Source organism: Struthio camelus, chromosome 3 (genome assembly GCF_040807025.1).
Source record: "Struthio camelus isolate bStrCam1 chromosome 3, bStrCam1.hap1, whole genome shotgun sequence".
Taxonomy (NCBI): Eukaryota; Metazoa; Chordata; class Aves; order Struthioniformes; family Struthionidae; genus Struthio; species Struthio camelus.
Window position 1 is genome coordinate 32,323,762 of NC_090944.1, and position 13,674 is coordinate 32,337,435.

General features: G+C 35.9%; 1 protein-coding gene across 2 annotated transcripts in view; it reads right to left on the reverse strand.

The window, feature by feature from the left end:
* The window catches only part of CSMD1 (CUB and Sushi multiple domains 1), a 1,260,625-nt gene that overhangs the window by 110,515 nt on the left and 1,136,436 nt on the right, over nucleotides 1-13,674 (reverse strand). For both annotated transcript variants that reach the window (XM_068937332.1, XM_068937331.1), the window contains exons 47-48: nucleotides 11,559-11,747; nucleotides 7,075-7,221 (exon numbers count right to left, since the gene is read on the reverse strand). In XM_068937332.1, the coding sequence (XP_068793433.1) occupies nucleotides 7,075-7,221; nucleotides 11,559-11,747 (336 nt within the window). The remainder of the gene's footprint in view (nucleotides 1-7,074; nucleotides 7,222-11,558; nucleotides 11,748-13,674) is intronic.

The window sequence follows — 13,674 nt, forward strand, 5'->3', positions numbered from 1 at the left end:
CAACTTTAAAATGGCATGAAACGTGGGACATTTCATGCTGAATTACAGAAACTGATGTCAAACTACAGAGAAATTATTGGCGGGGGAGCACAGGGGAATTCTATCTGTCATAGTTGTTGTTTATGTTGCAATACAACTGCCAATGCCCAGAGCCCAAAGGCACAGTTTAAGCTGTCCAGTGAATTACGTGGTGTACAGAAAAAGAAAACAAACATTTTTTTTGGAACTAAGGAGAAGAAATTGATACAAGAAACCAAGAGGAATACAAAATGGCAATACTGCTCAGCAGTTACCTCTACATTATTTTAGCAAATATACTTACGTCCTAATGGCTACCATTGCAAATCTCCTGCAAGAATCCATATCCTCCTTTATTCTCCTATACTTGCCAAGGGTCTCACTGACTGAGTGGCAGCAGCTGCATGGGACTAGAGCAAGTAGGGAAGGAGAGATATGGGAACTTAGATGTCTCAATGATGACGTCTTAGACGTCAGCTCTGTGATCATCAGACGTTGCGAAAGTTAAAACTCGTACGTAGAAATAAAGCTGTGTTTGACCAGATAGGAAGACAATAACTGCATAAAAGAGAGCAAGAAACTTCGGCGCAAGTATAGTGGCTTAAGAGCCAGGGGAAGAACAGTTAAGATGACTGATTATGCAAAGAGACTGGAAAAAGGAAAGGATGGCTTGGAGACTAAGAGCCAGTGATAGAAAAGTGAGAAATAGAAGGACTTGGTTAGCTATTAGAAGAAACGGTAACACCACAAGAAAAGGATTCCTAGCTTGATGTATCAGAGACTGAGATTATGTCCAGTTAAAAATGTGATGCAGGGAAAAGAAACTTGAAAGAAAAATATATAAAAGCAATTGAGATTCACTAGTGGGAGACAGAGGAGGAGATGATCATGGACTGAAGCAAGGAAGAAGGGAGGCAATGGAGTAGGGGAGACTGATAAGGTGAAAGGGAAGCAGGGGAAACTAAGGAAGATAGAAGGGAGAGAAAGCTTGGATAAAGAACTATCTAGAAGTTTTCTACTAGAGAACCACTAAAAGTAGACTAGGGTTCCCAGGAAGGGGTGGGACAAGGCTGGAGATCAGAGAGAATGGTTGAAAAGCACAGCAAGATTTGCTTGGCAAAGGTATTTTTACTAGAAGGAGTGTGGTGGTGATCGGGGTGAAGTACTCACGAGAGTAGGTCTGCATGAGAAGTGAGAGGTGAATTCCTTGAAATGCAATTAACTGTTCAACAGAGGGCAATAAAGAAAGGATTACATATACCAGAAAGAGGTTGTGCTCACAGATTCCTACCTCTTAGAATTCCATGATTGTTACCAATATCCCTGAAACTAAGCACTCTCTTTCACTGAGCTGACCAAAAAGCTGACGAAACATACTACTGCTGCCAGCAACGCTGGTAACAACAGGTACCTGTGCAGCTATTTAAGTATGACTGATAAACCATGTTTGCCCATGAGATCATAAACCCGTATCTCCCCATGACTGAATATCTGAAAGTTTCTGTTTGCTTTCCCATAGAACTTATTAAATACTTAGAAAATAATTGAAAACAATAGATCAACAAGATTAACAAGAAAAAGGAAGAACATTATTAGGCTGAAAAGAATTCAGAAGTTAGGAAAGGAGCAGATTCAGATGCACTTGCAAATTTAAGCTCATTTATGCATGTGCATGTCTGTATAATACTGTTAGTAAGCTGATGATCAGAGAGTATTCTTGGACAGGATGCCTGCTTCAGAGGATAGAGAAGGGATGCTGCTCATTCTGTTAATATATTTACTCTTTTTATTTTTTCATTCTAATTGTTTAAAATGAGTTCTTGGGCCTTTTTAACTGTGAACTACTCAGACATTGTTTAGAGATATAATCTCTGTATTTTCTAGTTCTGTCAACATATTATCTGGGTATTTAATAAATATTAACTTACCTTCACAAAATGATATTAAAACAAGAATCATTATTATCCCCATTTTACAGATAGAAACTTCAAATGCAAAGAAGAAATTAAAGACACTCAAATTTTGACTATCTGGAATAACCAGGGTCTGATTTTTTCAACTTCTTAGCGTTACATGTTAAAACATAGTTCCCACTGACTTCAGCTGCAGCTGTAAGCACTCAACACCTTGGTAATTCAGATTTAAAAGTATGATACCAGTCACAAAAGCTCAGTTCCAATTCCTTAGTACTTGATTTTGTGATGTGAATTACACATGTTTGGATAACTTATGTTTAAAATAGCTATTTAATGTAGATCAGTTCCACCTCCCACTCTAACAAAAATGGCTGTTAATGACAACATTTTAAAGTAGTGGAGTACAAAATGAGGACAAGTGGCAGACAGTACATCAGAAGCAAGCTAGAAAGCTCAAAGCAGTGTCTGTAGTCCTCATCCAAGCAAAAGTCCTGCCAAAACTCACAGCACTTTGCACTTCAAAGGCAATGAAATATGAATAGAAAAGACTGATATGCAAACCATTTCATATGTCTAAACCACACATACCAGGAAGAAAAGGGAAACTGAAGCAAAATGTGTAAAATTCTGAAGACTGATACCTATTTTATAACCCTTGAAATTCTTGTTGAAACGGTGAAGGAGCATTTATAATACTCTATGCCAATTCCCTTTTTTATCTACTGGTTATTAATTATTAAAAATGTTTTATGTACCTTAAACTGAACTCCCTTCCCTAAATTGAACCCCATTAAGAGTCCAGAGTGCAGTATACACAACATCTTCTAAGATCAGGAATCAATATATTCACTAAAGAACTTCATTCAAGACAATAAATAAAAATTGTCCAAAGAGCTGGAGGGTTAGTAAATGTTTGAAGAATGTCGGTCTGAAGACTACCACCACTGTCAGTTGCGTTACAATTTTGGGCTTAAGCAGGAACCTGGAGAGAATGCTTATAAAATATTGCAGCCTTGTGTTAAGGATTACTAGGATAAAATGCTGTTTTTCCTGCCAGTTAGTTTCTGAGAGAGGTTCTGTCCTGAAACGTAGCTAGGTTTAGCTCATACAGGTGCAGTGGCATGGGATTGCTTTTATCTAGGAACAACAAATGTTTACCACAAAATGTGATAAACTTCTATGCAGCACTTTCATTGACCTGAAGTAGCTTTACATTTATAAATTTAATTTATTTTTTTGAATGACATAGCATCTACATTTTTTCAAGGCCTCTTAAGCACCATTGTTTTTCGTAAGGTAACATACTGAACATTTTCAACTCACTTATAATCAAAACGTCCATTTGTCACTTGTGACTAAAGACCAACAGGGTAATAACTGCCTAGGTAAATTACGCACCACTAGTCAACTGACGTGTGGAAAGCAGCACACATAAACAATGATTTTGCATTTGGAAGATCATAGTCTTTGTTTCACAAAACATATTCTCCTAAGAGCTGGAATACTTAAACATTTATGCTGAGATTTTTCAGAACTGTCTGAGGGACTCTGTCCACAGGATGCTCAATTAAATAATTTCAAATTCCAAATTAAAATTCATTGATATTGGAGGTTCAAATCCCCCAGATAATTTTGTAAATCTCAGTCTTACCATTAATAATACAACATTATCTAAAGAATTTACTTTAGCAAAGGACTTAATTTCCCAGCTGGGCCTTGATCATTAGTTCAGTAACTTAGAGCAATAAGATACTTATAATTATTCACTTAACGAGTGTCCTATGTTTGAAAATCTAAATAAATAAAAGACCTTCCCCAAATCCCATGCTGTCTGTGTTTAGTTTATATGCTAGATTTTTGGTTGACTGATAAAGTCACAACTTAGTCCACTGTTTTCTTATGATTTTCCCTTTTGGGTACCTAGTTGTCTTCATCATCATATTATCAAATATCCAATGATGCAAAGATTTATCATCATTCTCACTTTATAGATAGACAGTAAATTAGATGCAAAGGTTTAAGCGAATAGGTAAAGATCACACAAGGAAACTAAACATGCCTGTTGTGATTACTAAAACAGTTCCTTAATTAACTGGCCATCCATTCCCCAATTCAAAAAGCAAGTAAACTACTGTATTTACTACAGCAAATCACCACCTAAATGTTTAGCAACTGCAGAAGAAACAATTATAAACAGTTTTACACACCTCTTTGTGCAATTCAACTATCACCTCCAACAAGCTATTTGGAAAATGCGAAGACAAAACAAAGGCAATTAATAGCCTTTGCTTTTAAAGTAAAATGGAAAGGAAATAGCAACAGTTGTTTCACAGGTACAAAGTTAAATATAAGCTGAAATGAATGGTGAATAATTCAGCTTCTTGCAGTAACAGATTTGAAGTTACAAGAGCAGGATAAAGGTAAAACAGAGATCTCGTGGGGGTTTTCATATGTATCTCAACAGTTCTATTGGCACCCAAGTGCAAATTAGCTGGTAAAGCACTAGTAATCACTTGCCCTATGTGTTCTTGAACAAATAATCAGAAGTTAAACATAAGCCCAAAAATATTAAAGAGATGATGTCAATTTACAAAGCAGCAAGCTAAGTACCCCTCTGTTTCCCAAATCACGCCTCCAGCGGAGACTGCCAAGTACTGTGCTGAAGTATAGAAAATATGCCTATTATGCTATTTCATTCCTTCCATCACAGCTTGAAAAAGAAGAGCTGGGTGATTTTTTTCAGTTGTTTATGCTAGCTTGCTTGTAGAGGGATGTGTTTGTAGGGCTGCAAATTATTGAGCGAAACCAAAAGCAAAGAAGCAGGTTCTGCAGTTAGCTTTCAAAAAGCAGTTTTACAGTTCCACCTCTGACAGTGAGTTCTCAGTAAGTTCTACCTCCATTCACAGATCTTCCCCATTGGTAACCAACTGCATAGTTTTGGTGGAACCCAGCCACACCAGGAAGTTTATTATTATTATTATTATTATTATTATTATTATTATTATTATTATTATTATTTAATTAATATATAACAGCGAGAATAAAGAAAAGTTATTTCAGCATGCACTACCTTTTCCTTATCTTTGCATCCTTTCAGTAATTTTACAATCATCCTTCCCCTTCAAAATTAAAATTATGCTAGTGCCTCTATAATATGTCAAAGCCCATAAAAATACCCCTCCCCCTGTAGTGCTGCAGATCTTTTCTACTAACCTTTATTTAGCAAAAAGCCCTAACCCAGAACATAGGTAACATGCAACTAATTTTAAACATTAAAAGCTTATGCATGTGAGTTTGGATGCTAAAGGAAATAATAAGCATTCATCAAATGAAGAAAATTTGTATCTGTAAATGAAATCTAGTTGTGACACAACTACAGTTTGCAAAATTTTGTGCAAAGGCATAGCTGGAGAAGAAGGGGAGGATTGTGGGGAGGCAGTAATTCATTTCAATAGGTTCTTCATTATGAGGAAGCCTGCTGGCTCAGTCACAGCTGCCATGGTATCAATAGCCTTTTTGGGATCTTGTATTTTTCCTATTGTCATGCTGTTCCTTTCCCTCATTAAGATTCAAACCCAATTGTTTATGCCGCTGCTTGCTGTTACTCTTCTTTCATGCTGATTGTTTCCATTGAATCTCATGTAAAATGTACAGAAGTTTAGAGAAAAATGCAGGCACTGGATGTTAGTGAAGCAGAGAAAACAAAACAGTTGTCTGCTCCTAAAACATAGCCATCAGGATTACATCTCTCTCTCCGGTTCCCAAATTTGCCATAATAAATGATGAATTGAGCCTGGCAATCAGATAGACCACTTTTCCACTCCTGCAAACCACATTTTGCGTACACCCAAAGATGTAAAATAATTTCTCTTTCCTCCAAAATCAGTCACTTTAATAATATTGCATTTACAGAACAAAATTCTCTACATGAACATTATTCTTGTAACCCTGATATTATGCCCTATCTTTAAAATTGTAATACACACACACTCCCCCAAGCTCTGTTCCTTCACTACTACACACTGGAGGGTTACCATGTGACAGATTCTCTTTGTTCTTTCTTACATACTTTCAATCCATCCATTAGGTCCTGCAGTTGCCTTTTCCCTATGAATAGCTAATTGAATCTCCAGTATGCTTGAAAACGACTTCCTTTCCCCCTGCCCCTCAGTTTTAGTTCGTCTTTAGAAACACTCCATGTGCTGCTTGCAAGATGGAGATGGTGCTTTTACTAACCAGTCTTTATTTCTGAGTATTTACTAACTCTTAGTTCTTAAGTCCCCAAAATAGTGAACATGAATACGCTCTGAGCTGTGCTATAATTTTCTATTTCAGTAACAAGAGAAACTCTCCAGGAGTTAGATTACCAGTGCATGGATGGTACAGGAAAGGAGGAAGGTTTGTGAAACTAATCTCCCTGTATGCCTAAGTGGAAGAAACCTGGTGCTTGCTAAAACATTCTTAAAATATTCCTTTCTCTACTTAATTTATATTTACAATTATTGGCCACCAAAATTAACATTCACATAAATTCCTACATTGTTAATCAAGTCCAAACACAGAAAAAGCAAACATTAACAAGAAAGAGAGAATTATCAAATCTCTCTCTAACATCACGTACATGATCCCTAAGCCAAGTCTATAAGGGGCAGTGTGTCTGCAGGCATGTGTGTGAAAACATATTAAAGCCATAGACACTGCCAAAAGGATAAAGGTTAGTGATGTCAACACATAAAGGATAATCCTGTCTCGCAATATTGGAAACTTTTTTTTCTTAATAGGGGACGTAATTTCTAAGACTTTAGACTCTTGACTAGTACGCTGGAAATCTACGGGTTATCCCTCCAACTACATTTAAAAAACCTTGCTCCAGGTCTAGTAATATAGCTAGTAGGTTGCAGAGCGAAGTATTACTTGGGGAAGTTTTAATCTGGAGATCTTTGGCAAATTGGGAGAAAATGGAGGGCCCACGTCTCAGGCTCACCTTGAATTTGCAACAGGATGACTAAACAACCTCAGAAAGTATATTATAATTAATTATTATTTTCAGAGAAACAAATATTCATATTACAAATGTTAATTTATTGCTAAATAGTATGTATCACCATAAAGTATAATTTAATGGAAACCAAACAGTTACCCGAGTAACGTATCTTGAATCCTTTCTTGCTGGTTGCATGATCAGTCGACCAGCGAAGATACAGTTGATTCATTTTGCTTGTGAAGTTCAGCTGTCCAGTATGATTTCCACTTAAAGCAACTAATAAAGGACTTTGCCCAGAAGAACCTTTAGGGATGAATAAAGTAAATAGCGAAGTTTTAAGGTATTAACGGTTTAAGTAATCCTTTGCATATTTCATCTTATCTGCAGATGTGAATATACCAGGAAAGAATAAGAAATAGCAGGACTCATTGTTGCCAGTAAAATAATTCACACATCTCTATTTAAACTATCCATCCAGTTCTGCGTTTTCACCAGAGAAAACAATTAAAAAATTCTGGTAGAAACCGACTGAGAATTAAAACAATGAATGCCTGTGCCATAAACACTGAAAAATGACTGGAGATCGTTTCTTAATTCTTTTTTATTTGCGGCAATTTCTTTGTATGAAGTTATGTTTCTGCTCCTTGTTCTTTTATATCTAATGTTTATTTGAGCTGCGTATTTTCAGCTCCTTTCCAACTAGTGAGTGTCAACAAATTCATACCTTGTTTGACATTGCACAGCTAGTACAATTTAAAACACCACCATATTACATACAGAACATATCAGCTAAACAATGCCCTGTCACATAAGCATGCCAGATAAACATAACTGCGATCAGCACGGTTTCACTGTGGAATATACATATGAACAAGCGCTATGAACTTGTAACACATATTATATTAGGACCCAGTCCTGTAAGAAGATTGTGATTAATATAGTATCATTTTGGTGTTAAAAATATGCATTTATAGTAAGTATAGAGTATTGTAAATAATGTGTTTTGGCACTAAACTGATATAACCACCATAATAAAACCTGATACATTAGAGCAAAATATGTTCATACAACAGTAATAAAACCCTAGAAGCAAAAATAATGATTTGGGGGCTAATTATATAATAAAACACCATATACACAAGAAAAAAAAAATCAGTGCACCGAACCTATCTCCTACTGAAGCTTTCTAAAACATGAAATAACATCCTCTTCCTCCATATGAAGGCTTTTTTTTTCCTTCAGATAAATTCCTCCCTTTCATATGCTTACTATGCCTTTTGCTCTGTGTTTTTCAAATTTAGGAAAGCCAAGTTCAACCAACATTCTCTTGACCACAGCAGCCATTTCAAATAAAGAGGCTGCTTCATTCACTTTTTGCAGAGTCTGAGCACTTGCAGCCTGATCAGCTCTTCTTATGTTGCATGAAAACAAAAAAATAAAACTGGTTTAAAGGACACCTTAAAACTGCATATAATTGTTGTCAACCTTCGCCCCCTCCAGCCCAAAAAGAGTAAGTACACTTTCTGATTGGAACATTTCAGGTACAAAAGGGAGGCTATAAGAGCCACAGCAAACCACAAAAATTAAGAAAACCTCCCAGTGCTTTAGAAGTGTAGTTCAGTCACCATGATGACAGCACTACAACTAAATAAAGATTAACAAATAAGCTGTAAGTAATAAATTCATATATAAAATAAGAATAAATAAGAATAAGCTTAGCTTTAGCCACAGGGTGCCTAGCATATCCTCATCAAAATGTTTTGTGGCTTGTTTTTCGTACAAGGGTTAGTGTTCAGTGATTGCAGACTAGCATGGACGATGAGGACTGCCTAGGTCAATTCCTATTTCTGCTTGAAAGGGTGATTTAGAACATGACAATCGATTTAGTTCCTCTGTGCTTTGCCCTGTGTTTTGTAAAATGCATTCAATACAATCTACCCAATTCATAAGGTAATTCCCAACTGAGAAATTATATTTCTTTGAACTTTGCAAATAATGGGGCTACAACAGTGCAATTATAAATAAGAATCTATGACACACAAAGAGGTGAGAATCTTTCAATTACAAGTGATAGTGAAATTAGACTACAGTACCACACGTTAAGCAGCCACATCACATTTTCTAGCCATTTATGCAACTGCATTTGAGTTTGCTTTAATTTTCCTGGAGCTGAGTTTCAGCTACTGGACTTTACCTAGCTGGCAGCTCTTCAGCTGCTGATCAGGACAGTCAGCAGCACTACCTAGATATGTTTGGGTTTGACTTTTTTATTTCAGAGTTTGCCTATACAAGGATATAAATACTTAACTTCTAGAGTGCTGACTTGACATATGATGCTCTCCTGAACCTTCTGTGCTAGTAAAATTTGATTTATCTGTTTGTGATGACAGAATTATGTTGTTTTATTTGGGGAGGGGGGAGAGGAAATCAAAGACTATTTGCTGTATTAAATGAATGTCATTCAGTATAAGCTGCCTGAATTCATTGTTTTCACGTTCAAAATCCTTTAATAATTATATTCATGGTACATTTATAGCTGCTCTGGCTTAGAATATAGATGGGATTTCCTAAGGGTCTGATTGACAAATGGGAATGGCTAATAGGTTTATTGCTCCCAGCTCACCTGAGTAACCTTATTGGCTGGATGTCTATATTGATCATCATCCAGCTTCTGAGTCACCATAATTTACAATGAGGCAAATCAGGTAAAGTCATTAATTTGGTTTGCATTCCAAAACTACACTATAAACTCATCAGAGGCTTGTGCTTTAGCAAACACTATTTCTATAAAAGTTATCTTGCCAATCATTAAATATTTTCTACCTAAACATTTTTTTGGAGACAGATCTTCACCTGGTGTAGACTAGTTCAGTTCTCCTGATGTAAATGAAGCTATGCTGGTTTGGATCACATAAGGTCCTAGCTCACTAGGATATGATATATATTTACTGCACTATGCAGCAGTACAGACAAACACCTGAGCTGGCTTTGAATGAGCTAGCCTGGGTTATGTCCGTCACTGGAAACAGAATAGCCAAATCAGCATTGTCTTCTGCACCAACTAACTCATCATGCTGAGAAGCAGAACTAATTAGCCTAGCAAAGCACACTGCTAATGTGGTCGCAGGGACACAAACAAGTATCTTGGCAAGGCACTGCACTGTGCCATGCTTAAATATCAACTTGTTGAGAGTTAGCCTAGGAATCTCTACATGGCACTGCACTGAGAGGTTATAAATACGCCGTTATCACTCTCATTTAAGTTTGCTGGTAGGTGGTAGAAAAAATGGCTTCAGTGGAGCTGCACTAGAGATGAAATTGTCTGAATATGATTTTATGCCATAAAATGACAAGACCTCAGAATGTAGCAACTATGTTAATTCTTCCCTCAGATCTATTATTGATACTCTGCTTTCATTAAATTTAAATGCATAAGAAAGAAAAAAGAATCTTCATCAGGAATGCTAAGGAGTCTAAACAGAGTTTTTCAGAAGAAAGCCAAGTGATCAGACCACTAGGAAAGCTGTAGGCACACTACATATTGTCTTAAAGTTAAAAAGAAAATAGAGTGGAGGAAAAGACAATTTCAATAGATTTTTCAGACTATTTATTTCCTCCACTGACTTGACATTGACTGACCAAAACAAGATTGTAAGGAAAAAAAATCCAGCTAATGACCTGACATTTTTAAAAGAATGCAAAATACTGCTTTCTTCAGAATGCTGTTATAAAACAGTGAAAAATATTTTAATAATAATTTTAGATATTAGAAGTCCTATGACTTACAAAAAATACTTAGAGCAAGCTACTTCAAAACATACGACCATTTAATATTTTTTTGTTTTATGAAACTCCCACAGTGAATATTAATAAATTCTATTACAGTTATCATATAGCCTTGGTTAATGAGGGAAGATATGATAATGGCCTCCAAATGAATAAAAATATATTAAAGAGCAATCAGGGACCAGTTATTTTCATCAATCAAGAGAATAGAACAAGTGATAATAAGGTCAGAATTCAGTAGAAAAAAAAACAGTTTAAGAATAGTCTGTTAATTAAATAGGGTCTGTTGAGAAGTTGCTGATATGACTAACATTCTAGAGAGTGATTTTTTTTTTTTTTTTCATTTTTCCGCTCTTTATCTCAAAGCAGATGGTCAAATTCTTCAATATGGGTATATTCAAACAAGATACAGTGCTGGTTCTGCCATGTTATGGAGGTAGTCAGTGTACTCCACTGATGACATTTTGGGTTCAAATAATTTTATGAAATTAAACAAATAGGATTTGTTTTAAAAAGAGAATTTCTTCACCAGAAATGACTCATTCCAAAACAGCACATTTACTTTTCTATTCAGACACGTCTGGACATTTCCCAGGAAAGAGAAAAGCTGTATGATTTTCATGGGAAGGCTGCTGCTGCTCCTCCTCAAACAAAGCCTAAAAAAATCAATCAGGTAAATCATAAAAGTTTTCACTGACAAACAGGCTTAAATTTAAAGCCATCTGGACAGGGTCCTGGGCAACGTGTTCTAGGTGGCCCTGCTTGAGCAAGGGAGCTGGATCGGGTGATCTGTAAAGGTCCCTTCTACTCTATATTTGTTCTTTGTGGTTAGATATAATTGAAATCTTTCTTACCATCAAATACCTCCAGTTCATCAAACTGCTTTTCACTTTGAAACATTTCCACATAGATGGAGATATTATATCCTGGCTCAACCTTTATAGTCCAAGAGCAGGTCTGAGAATTGGGATAGGTGCCTGGGTAACCTGGACTGAGGATCACTCCTGATGATTCTGTACGGATTTCATTCGCTGGACATTGTGCTAAGAAGAACACAAGAACAACAACAAGAACAGTAATGAAATAGTGTACTACGATTTTTTTTAGTGATTAAAATACTTCAGGATTAATTTCCAAATGCAGACATGTTAAATCATATTCTAGATGGATTCAGCAGTAAAGTTCCCTTTAGCAAAAACAAAATCAGAAAGAGCTTTATAAACCTTGCACTTAAGAAATAGAATAATAATTATAACAAAACATTAATCTAAAAATATGTCACAGCCCAAAGAGTTTTCAGTCAAGAGTTGCATACACGCTGGTATGGTCATTGACATATGTGAGAGGCAAGTCCTCGTTAAACGTTTTATTTGGAAACCTTGTCAGTCTTTTCTATTTGAGTTCTCAAAAACTGCTGTAAGAATCAAGTCTGTTATCTGAGCACGGCAACATACTAGAACTTGCTGGTACACAAGGTTATTTTTAAAAAAATTATTTTGTGTAAAGGGTTTATTCTGGATGTAGAATAGTCAGTCATCCAAGTAAGACCCTCTCAACAACCACTTCCCCAATTACTTAAGCTCTAAACTCATAACATTTAACAAGCAGTTTCACATGGTATTCACTGACATTTATCATTACCTCACATGATAGTGAGTATACTATACTTGAACACTTTTAAAATTATATCCTGAATGCTGTGGTCACTGTTTTTCTTTAATATTTTGTCTCTCATACAAGAATGATGTCTTCATGTCTGCTTGCTGTTGAGTTTTGGTATTTTTTCTGCACAATTTCATAATATATGTGCATTTATTTATTTATTTATTTATTTATTTTGGTGTAAGATTCACAAACACACTTTCATAGGAATGCATTCCTGGAAACTACCTGGCACAGAACCCAAGTACTCGCATAAATTAAATGATATGAAAAAGTGAATAACATAATAACAGAGGAAAAATGATACCAGGAAGAAGTATGTTACAGAGAAAAACACAGATGGCTATCAGCAACAAACATTAAGAAACAGACATCTCTCCCAGTTGACCTTTTACAAACTTCATCCTTAGAGGTGAAATTTGGGTTCACTTGTAGCCAAGAAGAACTTTGCTGTAGACTTTTGGAAAAGAAGTGCCAGGATTTCATATCTGGTTTTCCTCTCAGAGATATTAAGCACATTGGTAGAGAAGGATATTACATTATACAAAAGATTTCCAGCCTTTACCTTCTGTCTCACCCATTCAGGAAAAATTTGAACTCACAGGCAAATGATTTTTCCTTGTTATGCATCTCTCTCTGCTCTCATCTGACAGCACTGAAGGCAGCAGACTATTTCCAAGAGGTAAAGCCACTTTTTTTCTGACACAAATGATGTCTAAAGGGTTGAGAAAGTCCATGGGATGATGGCATACAATGTAATGAGAAAAACATATTTTTTCCTCCTTTTCAAAATTTTAATTCAGGGATTGTCTCTTGAAATGGAAGCACCTGCAGCCAAATTACATTTGCTTTTTGGTTTAATAACACCACGTTGCACACATTTAATGACAGTACCTTCTCTTGCTCGTTACCCTAAAATGAAACACACTGTTACTTTAATTTCCTATATTCTTCAGAATAAGAGAAGTATAACTAGAGAAAATACACTCAACAAGTGCTCTGACTCATGTATTTGTAGCAAGTTACGGGTAAAACTGCAAATTTTCACAGAATAAAGCAAGGCATGAAGTTATTGTCAGATACATAATGATAACTCTTTTCCCTGAGTTCAATACATGAAATCTAATTCTGGAACAAAAGTTCAGCTAGCTATATGGCATTTCCTGTGAAGGATGAGATAGGAGTGCTGAACACTTGTGGAAGAGTAGCTGATATGATACAGTTGCATAACCTACCTTACTACCTCCCAGTGTCTTTTTCATGTGCTTACGCTGTAAGAAATTTTTTAAGAAGAGATGAAATCTTTTG